Source organism: Podarcis pityusensis (assembly GCF_964106645.2).
Source record: "Podarcis pityusensis genome assembly, chromosome: 7".
NCBI classification, from domain to species: Eukaryota; Metazoa; Chordata; class Lepidosauria; order Squamata; family Lacertidae; genus Podarcis; species Podarcis pityusensis.
The window spans coordinates 61,539,150-61,564,673 of record NC_138031.1 but is presented as its reverse complement, the minus strand read 5'-3'; the positions used below and the strand labels follow the sequence as shown (position 1 = coordinate 61,564,673).

The following is a 25,524-nucleotide window of genomic DNA, read 5'->3' as shown; positions in this document are numbered from 1 at the left end:
AACACCACCCGCGTCCCATATGAAGATACTGACACATATTTCCATTTTCAGGTGGAGACACCTAAATTATTTTAAAACAAAACAAAATCTGACCAATACTAATTCCCAGAATTAATGCTTAAGTCAAAGTACAATATTGTTGTTGTTTAGTCGTTTAGTCGTGTCCGACTCTTCGTGACCCCATGGACCAGAGCACGCCAGGCACTCCTGTCTTCCACTGCCTCCCGCAGTTTGGTCAGACTCATGTTTGTAGCTTCGAGAACGCTGTCCAACCATATCGTCCTCTGTCGTCCCCTTCTCATTGTGCCCGCCATCTTTCCCAACATCAGGGTCTTTTCCAGGGAGTCTTCTCTTCTCATGAGGTGGCCAAAGTATTGGAGCCTCAGCTTCACGATCTGTCCTTCCAGTGAGAACTCAGGGCTGATTTCCTTAAGAATGGATACGTTTGATTTTCTTGCAGTCCATGGGACTCTCAAGAGTCTCCTCCAGCACCATAATTCAAAAGCATCAATTTTTCAGCGATCAGCCTTCTTTATGGTCCAGCTCTCACTTCCATACATCACTACCGGGAAAACCATGGCTTTAACTATACGGACCTTTGTTGGTAAGGTGATGTCTCTGCTTTTTAAGATGCTGTCTAGGTTTGCCATCGCCTTTCTCCCAAGGAGCAGGCGTCTTTTAATTTCGTGACTGCTGTCACCATCTGCAGTGATCATGGAGCCCAAGAAAGTAAAATCTCTCACTGCCTCCATTTCTTCCCCTTCTATTTGCCAGGAGGTGATGGGCCCAGTGGCCAGGCATATTTTAATAATTGCATCACAGATGCATCCTACATTTCTAAAGGTTAAGTGATACAGAAAATTATATTTTACATCTTTAAGTGTTTCTAGATTTTATCTCACAGTATCATTTTACCACTACTAATTCAAATTAAGTTATCTCTAGTATTGCTGCTCAAACATTATGCTGAGATTTGTCATTCCAGTACAGTATTATAACAAACTTATACTAGGGTTCTAATGCAAATATTTATTTGTGTGTTTGCTGCATCTTCACACAACAATTTATAGTATGTGATCTTATGCCTAAGTACCCTGCGGCAAAGCTATTTCCCATTTCTTGGTTGCTGGCACCTGCTTCTTTTCCCAGTATTTGGTAGCTAATATACAAACTGCCACCATTTTCTGTCATTTTGATGGTGACTATTTCTTTTATATATTTCAAAAGAAAAATTAAAGAATATACCGGTAGATTTTATTTTAAGTGGTTATTTGTTGAATTTTCTTCTGTAACGTTGCCCCAGAATTGAAGCACTTTAAATCCCTTTATCCCCCTTCACAGAAAATTTGACTTAGTAAGTAATATTGGATAGACCAGGGGTAGTTAACCTTTTTTTACCTATCGCCCACTAATCCATCTTTCTTGATGGTAAAATTTCCTTACCGCCCACCAGTGCTCGATGGAAGGAGGATTCAGCTTGTGCCGTAGAACCCCCTACTGCCCACCTAGAATCCTGAAATGCCCACTAGTGGGCGGTAGGGACCAGGTTGACAACCTCTGGGATAGACCATCAGAATCTGTAAACAATGTGACACCAGTGAATGGGAAAAACAAGAATGGTGAACAACAGGTAATGAGACACAATTTCCTGAAAAGTGATTTTACTTGTCAAAGTCTGAGGTGTTTTGAGTAAAAGCTCTTCTTCAAAAGCAATCGAACATGCTAGGTAGATATTTTAAGAATTACTGCTATTTTCATCCAAGTGTTTGTTTTTCTGTTTTGTTAGTCATTCTGAATTACTCATTTGGAGGAGAGAAACTGGGTACTGGCAATATAGTTTTTTGTGCTTAAACAGCATGTCTTATTTTGCTTGTACCTGTTTTTAAAACATTCATCTCGACCTCTTTTCTCTTAATGCTCTCACAGCTAGGGTAATAATAGCCTTGTAATAATTTCACATCTGTTTATACGGATGCAGATGTCTCCTTCTTTTTCTGTACTCTGACATGGTGGTACACATTCAGTTTCTCTTGTTGTGGACTATACTGAGCTAATGGACCAATAATCTGACTCAACATAAGACAGCTTCCCATCTTTCTGTATAACTGGAGAGAGAAGGTGATGGAGAAGATGTATAATGTATGTCATTTATTTATTTTGCATACATGCATGTTTATGCACATGCACAAAAAGCAGCTTCTGTCTTTTTGAACAAAGAGTTCTCTAAGGATAGGACAATTAATTATAGCCTGACTAGGTTGTGTAAATATAGCTGGCTCATCTCTTGAAAAGTTAGCGGCTCTCTTCCTCCACTGAGCAGATCATCCTAACATATGGCTCAAGAAGAAGACAATCTTTCTTTGGCAGCTACAATCATCTGTCCGGACAGGCACCAGAAGGCAATCTGGTAATCTCAGTTGCGTGTCAGTGCAAAATACTACCAGAAAGTGAGGAGTGCCTTTCTATTCCCAGTTATCTCCCAGCAGATCAAGATTTTTGTTTATCTTTCATTGGTGCCTTTGATGAAAAGGCAGGCACTTTATTGCTGTCCATGATGTTGAGTTGTTTTGACAGGTTAGGGCTGAAAAGGGTCTTGGGTACTTACAAAGAGGGAAAAGGCTAAGTGTAAACTGGCAGAATGAATTGGCAGCAATAGTGCTGGCAGCTCCATTTAATCTGTGCTGCCCTTTGAATATTTGCTTTGCAGTTTACACTAACAGGTTTCAACCTCCAGTTCTGCCAAGTCAATCAAATAGTCTTAACAGCATAAAGTGTCAGCGTTTCTTTTTGTCCTCAAAACCTTGAAACCATTTGCAGTTATTTGGTTGACGTGTTTATTTAATCATTAGAGGCCTCTGTTTGCAAAGGCCCCCACAGAACCTGGCAAAGATTCCTCTGAAAGCAACACAAAGTTTCTTTGTGTTTCTCCAAACAGAAACAGGGATAGAAAAGCTATATCCCCTCAAGTATTTCCAGGAGTTTGCATTTAGAAGAAACTGGTCTGCAAAGTCTTTCTGGCAGCAACCTATCTGGCTGAAAAATACGCTTGTATTAACTCATTCATGCTGCCAGTTAACATTCACTGTTTTCTACAACACATCATTACTTATCAGCAGACATAAATAAAAGAAAAAGGAGATGAGCTCTTTCCCAGTAAAAATCTTGACCATAACACTGACACCATTTAAGACTGAAGAATCATGAGTGCATGGATGCTCCTCGAGAACACAGATATCTTGGATTTAGAAGGTTTCAATAATACATGTGGTTGGCATGCATATTTATGGTATGATAAAATCAAAGTGCATAGGGCCTTTAAAAATCATATTGTCAGAAAAGTGTTATTTAATGTTTGGATAAGATATAAAGATTTGTTGGAAAACAAAACCCCTAGATGGTTGTCACCCTTGGAGGCTAAGGCATTGAAGAAACTCAATATGGAGGCCGAATGGCCAAAGTATTGGGAAATCTTGGAACAAGATGGAGACAAATTGAAATTACAGAGTCATGAGAAATTGAAACCTAAAGTACGAGACTGGCTCCATTATTATCAAATAATGGAGGTCTACAAACAAGATAGGAAAATTGGCTTTCAGGTGGAGAAATCAAAATTAGAAACTGAATTGTTAGAACCCAATACCAAGAATTTATCAAGAATGTATAATTTGCTGCTGAAATGGAATACACAAGATGAAACAGTTAAATCGGCTATGATTAAGTGGGCACAGGACATTGGTCATAACATTATGTTTGCTGACTGGGAATGGTTGTGGAACACTGGTATAAAATTTACGGCATGTAATGCCTTAAAGGAAAATATTATGAAAATGATCTATAGGTGGTACATGACCCCAGTCAAGCTAGCAAAAATTTATCATTTGCCTGATAATAAGTGTTGGAAGTGTAAAGAAACTGAAGGTACTTTCTCTTGGGCATTGTCGGCCAATTGGTGTCAAAGAAAGATAGAATCTTTTTTATGTATGCTACGACAGCAGCAAGAATACTTATCGCAAAGTATTGGAAGACACAAGACTTACCCACTCTGGAAGAATGGCAGATGAAAGTGATGGACTATATGACACTGGCTGAGATGACTGGCAGAATCCGCGACCAGGGGAAGGAGACGGCGGAAGAAGAATGGAAAAAATTTAAAATTTATCTTAAGGACTATTATAAACTTGATGAATGTTAAAATGTCGAGGTTTTGAGAAAGAAAGGGTTACAGCGATATAAGAATAGACTGAAGGAAAGATTAAGAAGACATATGTTTGACAGAACTATTTAGAAGTTGCTGGAAAATTTTGGACATTGGGATGCAGAAAGGGGAGGTATGGGGGAGTCCGAGAAAGAAGGTTTATGAAAAAAAAAGGTCATGAAACTATACGTGTTTGTATGTCTTTTTATATGTTTGTATTGTTTTAAAAATTTTGTAAAACCAATAAAAATTTATATTAAAAAAAAAAAACAAAAGAATCATGAGTGCAATGAGAATAGACATTCTTCACATGGTGACCTCCATGCAGGACTTAATTTCTGCTGCAGAATTTGGACTCTTGACAATTTCAGCTTTTTGGTTTTGGAAATGTAGAGTCCACATTACGAGGCTGCCCAGTATTCTTTTGGAACATCCAATTATGTCTCCTGTCTAATTCTTCTATTATGCCTTGCTGATCTCCTCTTCCCATTAAATCATTTGAGGCCAAATAAAAGAACTTCAAAGTCTGTAAACCCCAAATATTGCACTCAGAATAAAACTACAACTTTATCATCTTTTTTTTTTTTTTTTTTGCTTATAGTGTGGCAAATGCAATTCTAAGCAATTCTGAAATCACTGGGATTTATTTTCCAAGTAAATATCATTAAGACTGAGGTCAAAGCCCTTGTTTTAAAAAGTTACATTTAATTTCTGGATGTCACTAGTTTCCTGTGAGATCCAGCTTTTCCCATAAACCATTTCTTAGTTTTATAGTTTGTGTGTGTGTGTGTGTGTGAGAGAGAGAGAGAGAGAGAGAGAGAACGATCATGAAATGGCTAAACATACGAAGCCTGAAATATTAAACTTGAAACCATGAAATAATCCATTTTTAAAGTTATTTCTTAGATGTGTTATTTGGAAAAAAAGTGGTTTGGATCCAAACAGCCCCTAGCATGAGCAGAAGGAATGTCTACTAATGTCAGGAGTGTCTTTAATTTCCACAGATGTGCTCTCCCCCCTGCCCTCTCAACACACCCACACTGTCAGCCTATTGCCCACCATTACAAAAGGTCCTCTATGCCAGTGGTTTTCAACTAGTGTGTGATGGCACCCTGGGGTGCATTGAATGATGGCCAGGAGTGCTGTGGGCAACACTGGCCTCTGTCCCTCTTTTCTTTCCTTCCCTCCCTCCTCTGATTCCCTCTCACATCTTTGCCCTCTCACATCACAACCAAAGGCTTGCACAGGTTTTTATTGCAGCATCCCTGGCTATAAGCTCCACAGGCAAATGGTGCCTCTGTGAAGCATCGCTCTTTGGGGTAGGGTGGGCAGCTAAGAGACCATGGACGACAGCAGCAGCTGCCCAGAGGACTCCCATGGAGAGGGTCTACAAGGAAGGGTAGTCAAAAATGGGTGAGTGTCTTCCAGCTCTGCAGGCAAGGGGTATCATAACTGGACTCCTGAGCCCCACAGGGGTGCTACAGAAAGAATGTAGTTGATTAAGGGAGTCATGGACTCAAAAAGGTTGAACCCCCCCGGCTCTTTGCTATACAATGAGTCTACCATTAATAGTGTTTTGTTGTTGTTGTTTTTTATAAGATATTTATTAAGATTTTCAGAAAATTACAATATAAAAATGAAAAAGAAAAAGAAAATACAAAGTTACAATATAAAAATGAAAAAGAAAAAGAAAATACAAAATAAAGATGATAAAAACCACTCAATTTTTCCATTACTTATTCTTCCTTAGCTTGTTTCCTGGACCTCCTCATACCTCCCTTTTTTGTATTCCAGTTCGGTTTGTTGGTTCAGCAAATCCTTACCCTCTTTATTTATCCTAATCTTTGGTCTTAAAATAGTAACGTTAGATTTTTACCTATTAACAACCCATTTTTCATATTCCCTTAAAGCATTACAGCTGGAAACCACTTAATTTCTATCCAACATCATTCTAACATTCATTAATTTTACAATATTTCTGTAGATAGTCTTTGAATTTCTTCCAGTCTTCTTCCACCGACTCTTCTCCCTGGTCTCGGATTCTGCCAGTCATTTCTGCCAGTTCCATGTAGTCCATCAGCTTCATCTGCCATTCTTCCAGAGTGGGTAGATCTTGTGTCTTCCAATACTTTGCAATGAGTATTCTTGCTGCTGTTGTAGCATACATAAAAAAAGTTCTGTCCTTCTTTGGCACCAATTGGCCGACTATGCCTAGGAGAAAGGCCTCTGGTTTCTTCAAAAAGGTATATTTAAATACCTTTTTCAATTCATTATATATCATCTCCCAGAAAGCCTTAATCCTTGGGCACGTCCACCAAAGGTGAAAGAATGTACCTTCCGTTTCTTTACATTTCCAGCATTTGTTATCGGGCAAATGATAAATTTTTGCAAGCTTGACTGGGGTCATGTACCACCTGTATATCATTTTCATAATATTCTCTCTTAAGGCATTACATGCCGTAAACTTCATACCTGTAGTCCATAACTGTTCCCAGTCAGCCATCATTATGTTATGTCCAACATCTTGTGCCCATTTAATCATAGCAGATTTCACCGTTTCATCCTGAGTATTCCATTTCAACAACAAGTTATACATCTTTGACAAAGTCTTAGTTTTGGGTTCTAACAGTTCTGTTTCTAATTTTGATTTTTCCACCTGGAAACCAATTTTCTTGTCCAAATTATATGCCTCCATTATCTGATAATAATGAAGCCAGTCTTGCACTTTGTTTTTTAATTTCTCAAAACTCTGCAATTTCAGTCTATCTCCGTCTTGTTCCAAAATTTCCCAATATTTCGGCCATTTGGCCTCCATATTGAGCTTTTTCAGAGCTTTTGCTTCCATCGGTGACAACCACCTTGGGGTTTTATTTTCCAATAAGTCCTTATATCTTATCCAGACATTAAACAATGCTTTCCTGACAATATGGTTTTTAAATGCTTTATGTGCTTTGACCTTGTCATACCACAGATATGCATGCCATCCAAATACATTGTTAAAACCTTCTAGATCCAAAATGTCAGTGTTTTCAAGAAGCAACCATTCTTTCAACCAGCAAAAAGCTGCTGATTCATAGTAAAGTTTAAAGTCTGGCAGGGCAAATCCACCTCTTTCCTTTGCATCTGTTAATATTTTAAATTTTATTCTAGGCTTCTTGCCCTGCCAGACAAATCTAGAAATATCTCTCTGCCACCTCTTGAAACAGTCCATTTCAATATCTTTTCACTTTCTTTTATTTTCCCCAAAATTTTGTCTTTCTTCTCATTTTGACTTCTCTTCTTTATTGCATTCTGTTGTATCAGAAACCCTCCCATGACAGCTTTGCTTGCGTCCCAGATTACTCTTTTTTCTACATTAGTGTTCATATTTATTTCAAAATAGTCTCTCAAGGTTTTTTGGGCCTTTTTATACACTTCTTCATCTCTGAATAAGGTGTCATTCATCCTCCATCTGAAGGAGCCAGTTGATATTAGTTTCAACTCCATCCTTACAGCATTATGGTCGGAGCAGGTTTTGGGGCAGATTTCCACTTTCTTTATCTTTGGTGCCATTCCTCTAGTTACCCATATTTGGTCAATTCTAGTCCATGTCATCTTGGCTTCAGAAAAGAAGGTTCCCTCTCTTCCCAAGGGGTTCTTTGTTCTCCAAGTATCAACTAAGTCCAAATTATCTGTCATCTCGAAGAATGTTTTCGGTAGTCTACCATCCTTGGTAACTACCTGTCTTTGTGCCTTATCCATGTTTGTAGATACTACTCCATTCATATCCCCCATCAAAATCAGATTGTAGTCCAAATAGTCCATTAAGGTCTCATGCAACTTTTTAAAGAATTCAGATTTCCCCTCATTCGGTGCATAAATTCCTACTATCAAAAATTTGTCTCCTTGAACTTGAATTTCAATTGCCAGAAATCTTCCTTGGTCGTCTTTAAAAATAAATTTCGGTGATAGTCTCTCCTTTGCATAAATCACAACTCCTCTTTTTTTAACTTTGTCAGATGAAATAAACTCCTGTCCCAATCTCTTGTTAATCAGTAGTTTCCTGTGTAACCTTGTTACATGTGTTTCTTGTAGACAAATCAAGTCCAATTGTTCCTTTTTTAGTAAATGAAAAACACTTTTTCTCTTCCGAGGGGAATTTAGACCATTACAATTCCAGCTTAACAGTTGCAGAGCCATGATGGGGTTGCTTCGCTTTACCTCCAACTGCGCCAAGTGTCTGTTCTTGTTCTGTCAGTGGTGTCACTTTCTCTGAACCATGCAATCCAAAAGATAAGTTTGCTATATCTAGTATTCCTTTTTCCAGTGCTTTTGGCTCTTCTCCGGATTCCACTTCTTTCTGTAGATCTTCTCCGTGATCCTTCAGAAACCTATCTTTGTCATTGACTGATCTTATTTTTATCTTTCTTCCTTTATATTTAAAGGACAGGCCTTGAGGGAATTCCCAGCTAAAGATGATTCTATTTCTTCTCAACAGGGCAACCAGATCTCCGTAGTTGAGCCTTAAGTCCAAAAGGTGTTTTGGAATGTCCTTGAATATCTCCACATTTGAGTCGTAAATTTCTAAAGTCTTTTGGTAATGCAGATTCAAGATTTTGTCTCTCTCCTCTTTTGTTCGAAGGGTAATCAAGCAGTCTCTCACCTTGTTCCTCCTTCCTCCTCTTCCAAGTCTAAATGCACTCACTATCTTGAATTCTTCCTTCCCCAAATCCTGTTGCCAGAAATCTGCAAATTCCTGCGTAAGAAAATCAGCCAAATTATCTTTCTCACGTTCTGGTACAGCCCTGATTCTTAAATTTCTTTGTTTCTCCTTCAATTCAATCATAGACAACGTCAAACCGTGGTCCTCAAGTTGCTTATATATCGGTGGTATCTTCTCTTGAGTAGCAGTTGCTATATCTTTTGCTTCTTCAGCTGTCTTTCGGGTCGAAGCAGATTCCTGTAGTAATTTTTCAATAGACTCTGTGTTGGTATTCAACTTCTGTCCCAAGTTATTAATGCTTGTAGTATTCTGGTCAATTTTAACTGATGCTTCGGCTACTTGTTTATTTGTTTCAGCTACTTGTTTAGCTAAATTTTCCAGAGATTCATTAATTTTTCCAAGTGCCTGAGCCAAAACGTCTTCGGACGACATAACTTTTGGTTTAACTTGCGGAGGTGCAGCCCCTGGTATTCCAGATGGTCCAGAAGGACCAGATGTTGAAGCCCTTCGCTGCAACGCAGTATCAGTCCGATAGGGTCTGCCAGACCTAGTAGTTTTTTCCTGCGTCAACTCTAACTTTCCTCTTCCATCTGCCATAACACTCTCATGAGAGTCCAAGGTTGATCCCACAGCTGGAGTTAGCTGTCAAAAGGTCGATCCCACGGCTGCAGAGTTAGCTGTCAAAAGTCCTCTGCTTACCGATAGACTTTCCACAGAGCGGCATTCCTTATCTCAGGGCAGTCCGTTCCCAGGTTTTAGGCGGTGGATTTTAGCTTCCTTCTCCCCTTTTTTTGCAGATAAATACAGTTCAAACCTTTCCCCCCTCCTCTTAGCATTAATAGTGTTTTGTACTACATGGTTTTGTCTTATGCGAAATGTACATCTCAAATAAAAAGATTTCCTTTGTCTTTAGAAGTATAGCCTAGCTCACTCCTATAGTCTTGCAGTGGTTCACAAAAGCAAAACAATACCTTCAAAACCTTCAGCAAAGCAGAACGATGTTCTCATGAAAATATATCTTAAACACTCACAACCCTATGATGACATAATTTTGAGTCTACAAAGCAGATAAAACTTGCAACACTTGGCAGCAGGTGGAAGTGTTGAGTTGCTGAGTTTCCTGTGGGATGGTGTTCCTGTTAAACTGTGAGACTGCCACTAGGAAAGCACATGTCACCTGAGGGTTGCAGGGTTCCCTCTTTCCCTTAGTCCAACCACAATCTCAGCAGCACTTGGAGTTGGTTGTAGCAAATGGTAATCTTTATTGCAGTCAGATGTAGTTGCAGGCTTTGTGGTTAGATTCACTCTTGGAAAGAATACTTCCTTTTGCTCCCCTCTCATGGCTTTGAGTAGTAGTAGTAGTAATAATAATAATAATAATAATAATAATAATAATAATAATAATTTATTTATACCCTGCCCATCTGGCTGGGTTTCCCCAGCCACTCTGGGCAGCTTCCAACAAAATATTAAAAATACATTAAAACATCAGTCATAAAAAACTTCCCTAAACAGGGCTTCCTTCAGATGTCTTCTAAAAGTCAGATAGTTGTTTATTTCCTTGACATCTGATGGGAGGGTGTTCCACAGGGCGGGCGCCACAACCGAGAAGGCCCTCTTCAATGCCCTTGTAGGCCAGCCTTTGGCAACACAGTGCCCGCCAGATGTTTTGGATTATAACTCCTATCAGTCTCAGCTAAACTCAGTGCTTTCTATTTAGATACCGTATATATGCCTCACTTTTTCCCCAAATTCCGACCATGTAAAGTTAAAGTGTGGCTTAAATCTGTGACCTTACCAAAATTGGCTTTTACGATATCACTGCTGAAACAAAAATACGGTAAAACGGAACAGGTGTGAGTGCCTGCGGAATTTTAAGGGGGCGGCTTATATTCGGGTATTGTCTTTTTTGCTTTTTACCCCTTGAATTTTAAAGCTGTGGCTTATATTCAGGGGCTGCTTATATTTGGGCCAATACGGTACATTCTAAAAGAGTAGTGCACACTTCTGGTATTCACCAGAGGTGTTTATCTCCTTAAATCCTTTCCTTCATCTATGTTTATCTCCTTTAGGTCTGCATGCACATCATATGTTTAAAACACAGTGCTTCTCCCAAAGAATACTGGGAAATATAGTTTACCGCTCACTAGCACCCTTAACAAACTACAATTTCTGGGATGATTTAGGGGAAGTCATGTGCTTGAAATGCGCTTGAAATATATGCAGTGTACACAGCCTAAGTCCCTACACAAAGCTGCTATTCTAGCAAAATCTGTCACTTGAAAGCTCTCTTAGCTGCAACCAGAACAGCACCTGTTACTCTGCACAGTGTGGCTCAGCTTTCTTGTGTAATATACCTCAGTGCTTGTGACATCTATAAGTGAAGATGAGAATTCCTACAATGGTCAATAAACAAAAGAAAAAGACCATTTCCTTTCAGCTGAGAAGCAAAAAGAAAAGGTGGAGATCATGCAGCTCCCATCCTCCAAACATTTTCATCTAAAAGTGCTCATGCTTTTTCCCCCACAAAGACTTCAGTGCCAGCCTGATTGTGATAGGTAATCAGCATCTTCAAAGAGAACCCACAGCAGAGAGCCATACAGAGCAAAAGTGGAGTGTATTTGAGACAACAATAATATATTACTTTTTCTATTCCATTCCCATATATAAGGATAAGAAAACAAATCAGAGAGATGAAGAAATGTTTGCTACTCATACTTCATCCTCTCATGCATTTTTTTTCTTAACAGGACTTTTCTGTGGGTTACTGTCATAAAGCTCAATAGATATTAAACTATCCTTATGGGAGACATATTTGGGACAGCTCTATTACTGTAATATATGGGATTCATAAGGAATGAAGAATGCATATGTATTTTAGGAGATCATAAATGGGGAGAGAAAACATATTGAATGTCTTCGGGTACAGGTGTTTTTTCTCCTAATATGAGGGTCGTTTAGCAAGCCTCTCTTTAGGAGCATAAACCTGACCAAATTCAAAACATACAAGGCTCTGTAATGCCTGTTATGTCCTATTATGGGCTTGCTTTTTTAAACTTGGATTCAGTATTCAAAGGTGTATTTCAATTCCAGGTTATACTTGCAAGTGAGAGTACTACTGCTTCCCTATTGTGGTCAAGATCTTACTACAGCATTGCAGCTGATGCTTTGTTCAGTCTGGTTATTTTGGGGGCCGTGTTTCAGTGGAATATTTCTAACCGGCATCTCATCTCATATTAATACCAATAAAGGGGAATGCTATTAGTCTTGGATTTCTTATTCTATGCATTTTTCTTCACTTTCCACTGCAATATTGAAACTGAAAATCAATTTAGGCTTGACAGCAATGGATCACTGCAATTCCTGAACTTTTTACATTGCAATGCAATTTTTTGCTAGAGCCTGCAGTACTACTTCAGAGGGAACATTTAAAGTTTTGCATGATGTAGATGGGTGAGAATCTGAGTAATATCAGCAGCTACAAGTCTCCAGCCAGGAGCGTGGATATATTAGCAAAGCAGTTATGAGCATTGACAAAAGATGTGCCCAGTTCCTTAATCACAGGATTGTCTGTTAGTTTGCAGACTGGTAAGCAGCACCCCTTAGTAGGCTGCATTTTCACATGAAGACACTGGCCCAGTTCACATGTAATACTAAACCAAATCATGGCTTAGTGCAAACACACAGATCTGTGAGCTCCTGGAGAGAAGAACACAAGAAGTTCCCTTATATCAAGTCAGACCTCTGGTCCATCAAGCTCAGTTTTGCCTACACTGACTAGCAGTGACTCTCCAGGGTTTCAGACTGGTGTCTCTCCCAGCCCTACCTGGAGATGCTGGTTATTCAACCTGGACCTTCTGCAGGCAGTGTAGGTACTCTGCCAGTAAGCCAAGGTCCTTCCCCTTCCAATCTTACTACTGCTGTGCTGGGGTGGTAAATTGGATCCAGATGGTGGACCAGATCATCCCACCCTCATGAGCCAACTGATAGGTGAGTGGGACTGCCCACCTGTCAGTGGCCTGATGTAATGATGAAGCTGGGTGACTGACACCTGTCAATATTCAAAGGAGGTTCCCTATCACTGACTTAGTGTGTCATCCAGACATGGGCTTGTGGTTTGTCTCGTTTCAAACACTGCAATCTGTGGCCTAGGTTTCTTCTATGGCTTACAGCTCATTGTTTATTTGGAGGAGACACACTATAAGCCAGGGATAGGCAACCTAAGGCCCGGGGGCCGGATGCGGCCCAGTCGCCTTCTCAATCCAGCCTGCGGACGGTTCGGGAATCAGCGTGTTTTTACATGAGTAGAATGTGTCCTTTTATTTAAACTGCATCTCTGGGTTATTTGTGGGGTTATTTGTTAAATCCCCCCCCAAATATAGTCCAGCCCACCACATGGTCTGAGAGATGGTGGACCGGCCCATGGCTGAAAAAGGTTGCTGACCCCTGCTATAAGCCCATGTTCAGACAGCATATGAATCCAAGCCATGGCTTAGCTCACATCTGAGCAGCAGTAGCATAATCAGAGTAGGAACAAAGCAGCAGCAATATCTCAAGATATTTTTACTGAGCCACGGTTTGGTTTAGCATGGCATCCAAACTGGGTCAATAGCTTATGATTGTGTGTGTGTGTGTGTGTGTGTGTGTGTGCGCACACACACACACACACACACACACACACGAGCATGCTGTGGGAGCAAGAGTGGGATCTTGGATGTTAGCATTTCCGTTTGGTTGAATTCTTTTTTAGCAAATCAATTGTGATAGAGCAAGCTAGGAAATTAATCTAACCCTATATGAATTTTCATAACATGACAGGGTCCGGTTAATTTGACTGCTTGAAAGAAAACTGATTAGATTTACAGTGAATTTTAACTATGTAATGACTTCAGTATCCAGAACTCAGTATGCATTACAATTATTGAGAAACAAGTGAGAATGTTGCAGTGCATCTCTGGTACTTTTGAGTTACTTGAGCATGTTGCTTATAGCAGTGTTTCCCAACCGGGATCCATATGGCCCCATGGGAGCCCCCAGGATATTCCAAGGGGCCCACAGGTGAAAAATGCATAAATGGGACACCACAGCATGAGGCTAGGGGGCCACAGAGGGAAGTGAGAAGTGTAGGGGGAAATCATGTGTGTGTGTTCTTTTAAAAAAATCATTATTACTTTTTAAAATCCTGATTGGCTGGCTATCTGCTTCGCCAATCACAAGCGGGTAAGGGGGCGGTCCACCAGGGTCTAGAGCTCCTTCTTGCCACGTGCATCTTCTTGGAGCCGTCCTGGTTTGTTTCTGGCAGGAGAGGGCAATTGCTGAAGCTCCCATTTTGACCAGTAGAGCCAAAACCCCCAGGTCAGGTAAGTGCGGTGGTGGGATAGCAATGGGTAGGGCTGGGCAAGCTGGAGCTGCTTGTTGCTGCCGCCAGTGCTGGACCCGGTAGCAGCCTGGGCCTGACTTTGCAAGATCTTTGAGGTTTCAGACTAAAGAAGAAATGTGTTAACAAGAGCAGAAACTCTTTTAGAGGGTTTTTTGAGAGTGGATAATATTTTTTGAGGGGGAAAGGATCCTCTAAACTCCTGGGTGCCAGATGCTCCCTATAATTCCTGGATTTAGTAAAAGTTAGAATTTAGTAAGGTTTAATTAAGCTGTACCAATCATGGGTAAACTAGGGTAAGTTTACAGTAATGAGCCAGGCCAGCCCAGGAATTTGACTTTGAGTGAAACAGTAGAAATAAAATGTTCTTCAGATCCAGCTAACATTTTTATGATTCTCCTCAGTAACGGGGAAGGATTTGAGAATGTGGTCACTTCTCATTGCATAGATGAGGGAACTGACATGCACTTCTCCATTCTCCTCCTGACGCTTTGTTGCTCTGTGGGAATGAGCAATTCTTGCCCTCTAATCTGGCCATTCTAAGCCTAATATTCTATTTAATATGTTTCTCACATTATCTTTCATCTGTTGACCAGGAAGAAAGCCACTTTGGTCCTCATGTATCACATCTCTCAAAATTCCTTTCAATCTGTTCATCAAAATCATTATTTAATAATGAGATTGGCCTATAGTTTTTTACCTGAAGTAACTCTGTATCTTGTTTTGGGATTAATGTTATATAAGCTTCCTTCCATGTCATCAGAATCTTCCCTTTATTTAAAATATTGTTCATAACATCCTTTTTTGTAATATTTTTTATAATTCAATTTTTTATAATATTTCACAATAAGTCCTTCCAGTCCTGGCGCTTTCCCTGTTTTTAGTTTTTTTATCGCTGATTGTATTTCCATTGTCGTTTTTGGTGAATTCAGTTGGTCTTTTCTATCTTTCGGAATCTTCGGTAATTTATTCTGTTCTAAATAATTTTCTATTTTCTCTTTATTTTATTTTCCTGCTTTGTACAGTTCTTTATAAAATCTTAAGAAATTTCTCCTGATCTCCTTTGGATTTTCTATTATCTTATCTTCTATTTTTAACTTATTAATAGTATTTTGTCCTTGTTTCTTTTTTAATTGCCAAGCTAATAATTTCCCAGGCTTGTTAGCAAATTCTGCCTTAGCATTTTTATTTTCCATTCGGCTTCTTGATTAATTAACATTGAAAATTGGGTTTGTAGCATCTTGATATTTTGTTTTATTTGTATACTTCCTAGTTAATAATAATAATAATAATAATAATAATAATAATTTATTATTTATACCCCGCTCATCTGGCTGGGTCCCCCCAGCCACTCTGGGCGGCTTCCAACAAAACACTAAAATACAATAACCTATTAAACATTAAAAGCTTCCCTAAACAGGGCTGCCTTTAGATGTCTTCTAAAAGTTTGGTAGTTATTTTTCTTTTTGACATCTGGTGGGAGGGCGTTAAAAATACATTAAAACATCAGTCATTTAAAAACTTCCCTAAAAAGGGCTGCCTTAAGATGTCTTCTAAATGTCAGATTTTTTTTATTCCTTTGACATCTGATGGGAGGGCGTTCCACAGGGCGGGAGCTACTACTGAGAAAGCCCTCGGCCTGGTGCCCTGTAACTTTGCTACTTGCAGTGAGGGAACCGCCAGAAGGCCCTCGGCGCTGGACCTCAGTGTCCAGGTCGAATGATGGTGGTAGAGATGCTCCTTCAGGTATACTGGGCCAAGGCCCTTTAGGGCTTTAAAGGTCAGCACCACCACTTTGAATTGTGCTTGGAAACGTACTGGGAGCCAGTGTAGGCCTTTCAAGACCGGTGTTATATGGTCTCGGCGGCCGCTCCCAGTCACCAGTCTAGCTGCCACATTCTGGATTAATTGTAGATTCTGGGTCACCTTCAAAGGTAGCCCCACACAGAGTGCATTGCAGTAGTCCAAGCGTGAGATTACCAGAGCATGCACCACTCTGGCGAGACAGTTCGCGGGCAGGTAGGGTCTCAGCCTGCGTACCAGATGGAGCTGATAAAACAGCTGCCCTGGACACAGAATTGACCTGCGCCTCCATGGACAGCTGTGAGTCCAGAATGACTCACAGGCTGCGCACTTGGTCCTTCAGGGGCACAGTTACCCCATTCAGGACCAGGGAGTCTTCCACACCTGCCTGCCTCCTGTCCCCCAAAAACAGTACTTCTGACTTGTCAGGATTCAACCTCAATCTGTTAGCTGCCATCCATCCTCCATCCGCCTCCAGACACTCACACAGGACCTTCACCGCCTTCACTGGTTCCGATTTGAAAGAGAGGTAGAGCTGGGTATCATCTGCATACTGATGAACACGCAGCCCAAACCCCCTGATGATCTCTCCCAGCGGCTGCATGTAGATGTTGAAAAGCATGGGGGAGAGGACAGAACCCTGAGGCACCCCACAAGTGAGAGCCCAGGGGTCTGAACACTCACCCCCCCCCCACTTTCTGAACACGGCCCAGGAGGAAGGAGCGGAACCACTGTATAACAGTGCCCCCAGCTCCCAGCCCCTCTAGACGGTCCAGAAGGATGTTATGGTCGATGGTGTCGAAAGCCGCTGAGAGATCCAGCAGAACTAGGAAACAGCTCTGACCTTTGTTCCTAGCCCGCTGGAGATCATCGACCAGTGCGACCAAGGCAGTTTCAGTCCCATGATGAGGCCTGAATCCCGACTGGAAGGGATCCAAACGGTCCACTTCTTCCAGGCGTGCCTGGAGTTGTTCAGCAACCACTCGCTCAATCACCTTGCCCAAGAATGGAAGATTTGAAACTGGGCGATAGTTGGCCATATTGGCAGCATCTAAAGATGGTTTTTTTAAGAAGCGGTTTGATAACCGCCTCTTTCAGCAGGTCTGGGAAGGCTCCCTTACAGAGAGAAGCATTCACCACCCCGCGAAGCCCATCACCCAGACCTTCCCGGCTAGCTTTTATAAGCCAGGATGGGCAAGGATCAAGGAGACAGGTGGTTGGTTTCACTCGTCCAAGCAGCCTGTCCACATCCTCGGAGGTAACAGATTGCAATTGATCCCACGCAACTTGACTAGACAGGACTCTAGCACTCTCCCGCCCTGGCCCTGCTCCCACGGTGGAGTCTACCTCTTCCCAAATCTGAGCGACTTTATCTGCAAAAAACTTTGCAAAATCATTGCAGGAGATCATGTGGCCCGTACTGGGCCCCGATGGAGCAGGTGGTTCTGCTAAATTGCAAACCACCTGAAAAAGTCTCCTGCTGCTGTTTTCTGCAGATGCAATAGAGGCGGTGAAGAAAGTCTTATTCGCCGTCGCTACCACCACTTGGTAGGCTCAACATTGAGCTCTAACCTGTGTCCGGTCAGCTTCAGAATGAGTTATCCGCCACCGGCGCTCTAGCCGTCTCAACGATTGTTTCATTGCCCTCAGATCTGTGGAAAACCACGGGGCTGTCCGGGCTCCATGTTTCTTTATTAATTGCTTTTCATTATCAATTATATGATTTAATATTTCCTCATTTTTCTTTTCTCTGGTAGCAAAGATTAATTCAATAAGTCTGCCATCTTCATTTTGAGATAGAGTTTAAATGTAGATTTTATGGCTACAACACTCAGCTTTCTGTTTGAAGATCCCCCATCTGTCTTCTCCACTCCCTGCTCTGTGTAATACTTTTTGTGTGTATATTTCTCCTGATGATGAGTTCTGGAAAGCTCAAAACCTTTCTTGCGATTTTGTGACATTTTTGTTGTCCCAAAAATATTTTCAGTTGTGTACTTTTTTCTTAAGTACCAGCATATTTTCCATTCCTGTTCAGGGAGTGGTCAGAGGCTTTTCTGGAAATGAGATGTCTCTTCTCCCATTTTCTAGCTGGGGATGATGTAAGCAAGGATGATGTAAACAAGGAGACTGTCTGTGAAAGAGAGAATAGGCAGGCAACTGGAGAGGCAGACAGAGTCAGAGAGTAGAAAAAGCTAGCAGCAGCTGGGGGGGTTGGCTGTCTCCTTGAAGAAATTACTCAGGGAGCAGTAGACTTTTGGGACATCTGTTGGTGTGTTGAAGCTACACCTGCGGTCAACCTTTACATTTGTAAATAAAATGCAAATATTACAAATTGCTATAAGTTTCCTGTGACCTCCTTCCAAAGGAAATCAAACCGAGGTAAGTGCTTGCATCCCTGGAAACAGCTCACTGCTCAGTGAACCAAGGTGCACATAATAGTTGTATTTGTGTGGTGGAAGGGGTCTCTAAGGCATGGCATCAACAGGTCCACTTTTAAAGAATCATTCCCAAGGTGCAGATAGACAATGAGGTAAGTTTATGCTCCACTGTGGTAAGCAATTACCAGGATTTGATGTAGTCTTAGGTTTATGGCATCACAGATTCACAGCAACTTATCTACCCTTCTTCATAAGTCTTTTGTCAGGAAGGAGAGATTCTGAGTCCTTATAAGGCCTATGAGTAGCCTGAGTAAAACATGTCCCGGCCGAGCCGCAGTAGCTGTGCCTCTAAAAGATTTAGTCCGCTGACTTCATCCCCTGCCCTGCTCTTTTGTATTTTGCCTCATAGGTGTGTTGACTTTCCAGTCAAGAGTGTGATTTTGCTCTGGGAAGTACCTGTTTTGTATCTCTATTGTTGGGGACAGATGCCAAAGACTTCTTGGGGTCTCAGACCAACTCCTCTTCTCTGGCTTGGACTAATATTCACAGCAGGGGTGAGTCCAGGAGGTCACTTATAAATCTGCTTGTTGAATTTATTCTCTCTTCATAGATCCTCTATGTATATAAAAAAAAGAATCAGAGCTAATAAATTTTGAAGCGAAATGTTGGATTTTTTTCACGTGGGATGTGTTTTGCAGTTCCATGCCTGCTGTTTATGTGCCCAGTGTCCCTTCCCACCAACCCCCACTAGGAAATGTGTATGTGTGTGTTTAGGGGCAAACAGAATTTATTCGTAGAGATGTGCATGTGAGTAAGTGAGTGAAGGGGTGGAAGGACAAAGGTAGGACTGAGATGCTTACAGTCCTCCTCCAGTGTGACCCAAGAGCTTGTATATAACGGTTGCGGAGCCTTGGGCTTTTGGCTCTCCTGAGCCACGTCATGCTTTCTGACATGGGCCCGATGTGCAGCTAGGGTCCCTTCTTGAAAGTCTCAACAGAAGCTTGTGGAGCATGAGGGACTCTTCATCCCTGTTCACTGCCTTGGATCTTAGAAATGTACCCTATATGATTTGTAATTAGCTCACTGAGGTCTCTCAGTACTGCCCAAAGAAAGTAAGAATCCCATCCAGCCCCATTACCCCGACCTCTCCAGGGACTGTGGCTGGATCTAAAAATATTTTTAAAATGTTTCAGGAAAATGCGTTGTAAGCTTCATAATGGGAATTCATGTTGGCGAAAGATGGGACTCCACAGTGCCATCTGATGTCACAGTGTTATAACACATATAAAACGCTTTTTCTTTACTAACGTTGCTGAGGCCTGTCTTTTGCACATTTATGCTGGTTGCTGTGGCAAAATGTTTTGCTGGATAATATTTGAGAAGGCAGATTGTCACTGCACTGAAGGGTGTCCTGTCCAGTAATATGGGGTGGAAAATTTCCCAATACTGAAATAATAACGGTGCTTTATTTTTTCCATTTCATATGTTCATTAGTAATTATATGTGAATGGCAACAATAGTAAAACAATATTACTTAATTAATACAATATTAATCATGCCTGGCAGTTTCAGACTTTCTTTTCTAGCAATAAAATAAATGTGCTAAATTAGAAAACTCTAAGGCAGTATATTTTATTCTGCAATGGAAGTGAAACACTTTCTGATGCACTGTAGAAGCCCAGCTTTCCATCGCACCACGCACCTCTTCCGCTGCCACCATGTGCTGGCTCTTGCTGAACTCGGTGGGAAATGGAACCCTCCTCAAAGTGTTGCCACTTTCATGTCTTCTCTGCTGGGGGGTGGGGAGCCAGTCAGCAACCTGCACACAGGAATGCCTCCTTCTCAACAGCTGAAGCAGTGGGCGGATTCAGTGCCGCATCTTGAACTTCCACCAGGTGGGTGCTTCTCCCCACGACATGGGTAGACCAGCTCTGCACATTCCCTTTCTCAGAGAACAAGTGGGGAAATCTTTTGCTCTTGCGTTGTTAATTCCTAGCTGTTTGGGTGGCCTGCTTCACCAGGAAGTGAATGCAAATTCCTTGGGCAAAAAGGCTTGACGCCTGGAGGGCAGAAAGAAGTTGGATTGCTGCTTAATTCCAGCCCTCACCACTCCCTGGTAGTGCTTTGGCTGGGGCTCTCAGGGTCCCCCAAAGGAGACAGGAGTTTCTTTACCTAGTTCCTTCGGGGCCAACATACTTACTGCAGAATTCCTGTCCCATTTTGAATTTTGATGCTCTCTCCTCTCTCTTCCTGTCCCCACCCTCTCTTTATTTCCTACCGTCCCATGTCTCTCTGACCTGCTAAAGTCCAAATCAGGAGTTAAAATAAAAATGGAGGGGGGATAACCCATCCTTAAAACTATTACTCACATGAGACAAAATTGTCATGGGAAAATGACCTCGCACAGACACACAAACAAACCCATACTACTTAATGACACTGGCTAGTGTGTGCATGTGTGCATGTTTATGCCAATCTCCCTCCAGACCAGAAAGTTGCAGGTCTTGCTTCCCTTCTACCTCCTCATCCTTCTTGGAGCTGGGCCCCTCTGCCTTGTCCTGCTAGCTCTTGCTAGCTCCTTCTCAGAGGATGATATTCCTCATGAATTATAACTGCCTGTGGCCCATTCTTTCTTACTTTTCAAAGTGTGTGTGGTGGATAATTCCTGGAACTCCTGAGAGCTGAATGTAAAGCAGAATTCATTTTGTAGCTGTCTCAGAATAGTTTACTCCATATGATACTCTTGCAGGCACATAAGCCCAGCTCCCCGTAGAGCAGGCTGTGGGTAGGTGGCAGTCCTGGCTTCACCCCACTGTTCTGACAATCAGAGTCTTTGGAGAAGCTGTACCAGGGAGATTCAGTTATTTTTGCTGCCAGACTTGAAACTCAACCAGTATAATGCCTTTACAGTGGTACCTCGGGTTACAGATGCTTCAGGTTACAGACACTTCAGGTTACAGACTCCGCTAACCCAGAAATAGTACCTCAGGTTAAGAACTTTGCTTCAGGATGAGAACAGAAATTGTGTGGCGGCGGCAGCAGCAGCAGCAGGGCAGCAGCGGGAGGCCCCATTAGCTAAAGTGGTACCTCAGGTTTCAGATTAAGAACAGACCTCCAGAATGAATTAAGTTCTTAAACCGAGGTACTACTGTATATACTGGTAAATCTGTTGAACAGGACTCAGCTACATTAGTAAAGAAACAACAATTTGAATGTGTTATAAATTTTTATATGTGATTTTCCATAACACAAGGCTTTTCTCTTTTGTTATAACAATTTAATTTCTGACTTATTTATAGTGTTCTCCCCCCCCTCCAATGTGTAGATCCATCCACAGTCTCATTAAGCTCTGCATACAGCTCCAGTTCGTGCCTCCACCCCCCCCCCCAGTGTAGGATGGAAGGCAAATAAATCAAATGATAAGGAACTGAAACACCTTCCCTTCAAAGAAGAGCTAAAGCCTTTGAGCTATGTTTCAGTTAAGAAAAAGGGCAACTAAAGAGAAAGGGAGTGAGAGGGGAGTGGAAAAAGCAGAGAGAGAGGCAGCCTTTTGAAATAAACATGCAATATTATTAGTTCATACTTATATCACATTTATATCGGGTCATAAACATGAGAGATTATCAGCATTACTAAGAGCCTGACCCGATTTCTTTTTTTGTCTTATTCTGACTCTCCAGATGATCTACTGGTTCCTGTCCTTTGACCACTTCAGAGAGAAGCACATGCCTCCTTCCCCTGTGGGTGCCAAGTCACTCCTGGATCCCTTTATGGAGTCTCCAGAACTGCGGGCGCTGCTCCAGCTGCTCCATTGGCCTGCTCCACCTGAGGATGCTGTAGCCTTTGCTTCCTCCACCAGTGCTGAGAAGAGCCACTACCGGCTCTTGCAGTCCCAGAGCAACTACACAGTGGGTAACATGCTCCTGGTGTCGCTGGAGGCCCGGGACCAGAGAGGGCAGCCAAAGCACTACGGAGGAGACTTCTTGAGGGCCAAATTGCATTCCCCAGAGCTGAAGGCGAGTGTGGCAGGGACAGTGGAGGACCACAAGAATGGCACCTACACACTGACTTTCCCGCTTCTGTGGGCAGGTGCGGTGCAGGTGTCTGTGCGTCTCATCTACTCTAGTGAGACTGTGGCCCTCCTTCGGCGCATCCATGACTCCCATCCCTCCACAGTAACTTTCAGGGGCTACTTTGTGGACCCAGGCCAGGGGAGCAAAGAAGAAGTGACTGAATGCAACGTGCATCCAGTCTCAGGCCCAACCTGCCAGTACGTGGATCCTGGCACTGGGGAGCACTGGTTTTGTGCCAGGCCCCAGCATCACTCCTGCAATGACCTTGTGTACCACTCTACTGGGATCTACAAAAATGTGCTGTCCTCAGCAGAGAAAGTCTTCCTTAGTGGGTGAGTGCTTTGGAGATGGCTAGGAATGGGGAAGGTAAGCTTATGGCGTGGTGATAGCGATGCAATGCCAGGATTTCTTATGGAAACCATGGGAGTTTTTCTAGGCCCTTGGAAGTAGAGATGGTGTCAAGTCTACTTATGGTCTCTTGGGGTCTGGAGTGTTATGTTTGTTCCTGGAACCACTCTGCCCTCCTCCCTGTGTTACAAACCCTACTTTTCCCATCTTCAAGATTATTTCATACCATCAAAAATTATGTCCTTTCCCAAGAAGGGGCTGCCATTCATTGGAGCAAAAGAATGAATGTGTGTGTGTGTGTTTTTATTTCCTATGCTTTCCTGTGTGTTTAATTCCTGTACAGAACATAACTGGGTATGTGAAGATAAATACCTTTGTTCAGTTTATTCAGCTGTACAATATGATAGGTCTTTGAAACTTAAATTTGGAGGAGCCAGAAGGCAGGCACATTGTGGAGAAATGCCACTCCATCTTTCACAGGGCATGGAGGATAGTTTATTGTAATGCTTAAGGTCTGAAGCAGGCATAGGCAAACTCCGGCCCTCCAGATGTTTGGGACTACAATTCCCATAATCCCTAGCTAACAGGACCAGTGGTCAGGGATGATGGGAATTGTAGTCCCAAACATCTGGAGGGCCGGAGTTTGCCTATGCCTGGCCTGGAGGGTTAAATGAAAGCAAAAATGTCAGCAATAGGAGTGTTATGTACTGAGTTGAATAGGATCCAAACTGTAGCAGTCTGATTGGTCCTAGAACAATAGGATTCAGAATGCAGCAGTCTGATTGGTCCTAGAACAATGCAGCAGTATGATTGGTTGGCAGGAACCACCCAATCCTGCTCCAGATAGAAGTGAATCCACAACCTGATTGGCTTACAGTAGAATTCCAGAATTAGCCAATCATGTGCAGCCCATTGTGTAAATAATGTATATAAAGCAGATACTGTGAGGGGACATTTATTCATTCCTCCCCACCACTATGAGCTGAATAAAGAGCATGAAATCACTTTGCGACTCTGAGTATATTTCACTGGCGACGAGGATGGGATCCCGCTGAGCTGACTGCCACACACAGCACCGCAGCACTGCCAACTGCCGCACCGCTGCCTCGCACCGTGTATCCAGGCTTCAGCTCCGGGGCACAAGGAACTCAGAATGGCAGCCAACAGCAGCTTCTCGCCATTCAACCCAGCATCTGGAGACTGGGAAGCGTACGCCTCCCGTTTCACCTTCCTCCTAGAAGCCAAAGGGGTCACCGACGAAGAAGACGCCAAGAAGAGGGCGATATTCTTCAGCGTCTGCGGAGAGGAGACGTTTGAAATCGCCCGGGCTCTCCTTGCGCCTGAAGACGTCGCTACTGTTCCATACAAAACAATAATGGAACAGCTGAAGGGGCACTTTTCGCCGCAGCCCTCAGTGGTGGCTCGTCGAAATGCCTTCTACGCAAAGCGGCAAGCCCCTGGGGAAACCATAACTGGGTTTGTGACCTCTCTCCGCCAAGCCGCCCGGTTCTGCAACTTCTCAGAGCTGGAGAACATGCTTCGTGACCGCCTCGTCGGTGGCCTGAAGGATGAGAAGCTGCAACGACGCCTCTACGCTAAGAAGGACCTAACGTTCCAGGTCGCTCTGGAGGAGGCCCTGGCAACAGAAGCTGCCGAGAGGTCGACCCAAGAGGCACGGCCGAGCCTGCCATCCCAACCGAGGGTCCACCATGAAGACCTCACCGACGACTCAGGATCCGACAGGGAGGAGGTGCACCGAGTACAGCAGCGCACTCAAGCAGCGCACAGACCACAGCTGCCTCGACGAGAAGGAGGGAACTGCGCAAGCTGCGGGGAGAGTCACGAGAGGAGGACCTGCCGTTTCCGCAACGCAGAGTGCAGGCAGTGCAGAAAATCGGGACACATCGCCCGGGTGTGTCGGGCTCGGCCCACCCGACACCAGGCATCAGATGACCAATCCAAGAGCCCCAGGTCCCGGGGCCCAACGCACCAAGGCAACTCGACGGAGCTCACGGACTTCCAGGTATACCAGTTGCCCCACCCCAACGTAGAGAAAATTTATGTAGAGGTACAGATAGAGGGGGCCCCATGCCGCATGGAGCTTGACACGGGTTCAACTCTATCCATAATCTCGGCAAGGACCTTAAGGAAACTGTGTCCCACTGGGGGTCCCAAACTCAGGCCGGCCCCATTCACCCTCCGGGACTTCCAGAAACGTAAGGTCCCCACAATGGGGGTGGGGACCTTCAGGGTGCAATACCGAGGGCGGACGCGGCAACTGGACTTGCTTGTGGTCAAGGGCCCCTACATTAGCTTACTGGGATTGGCATGGTTTGGACCACTGGGGCTAGCTGTCACCGGGGTGAACCACACTAGCTTACAAGTGGACGTGGACGCCATATGCAAGGAATTTCCAGGGGTTTTCGATGGGAAATTGGGACAGTATACGGGCCCCCCCATTGCGCTACAGCTTGACCCCGCAGTACGACCGGTCAGGCTCAAGGCCCGCCGGGTCCCGTTCGCCTTGAAACCCCGTATAGACGAGGAATTGGACCGACTCGTAGAGCAAGGAGTGCTGGAGCCGGTGCCTAATGCTCCCTGGGAAACCCCAATCGTCACACCCGTCAAGCCTAATGGTTCGGTCCGCA

General features: G+C 43.1%; 1 protein-coding gene across 1 annotated transcript in view; it reads left to right on the top strand.

Moving 5' to 3' along the window:
• Window positions 1-25,524, top strand: part of LOC308482289 (NXPE family member 3-like) — a 60,027-nt gene that overhangs the window by 28,688 nt on the left and 5,815 nt on the right. The window contains exons 2-3 of the mRNA XM_081015299.1: window positions 18,865-19,009; window positions 22,136-22,860. Of these exons, the coding sequence (XP_080871425.1) occupies window positions 18,865-19,009; window positions 22,136-22,860 (870 nt within the window). The remainder of the gene's footprint in view (window positions 1-18,864; window positions 19,010-22,135; window positions 22,861-25,524) is intronic.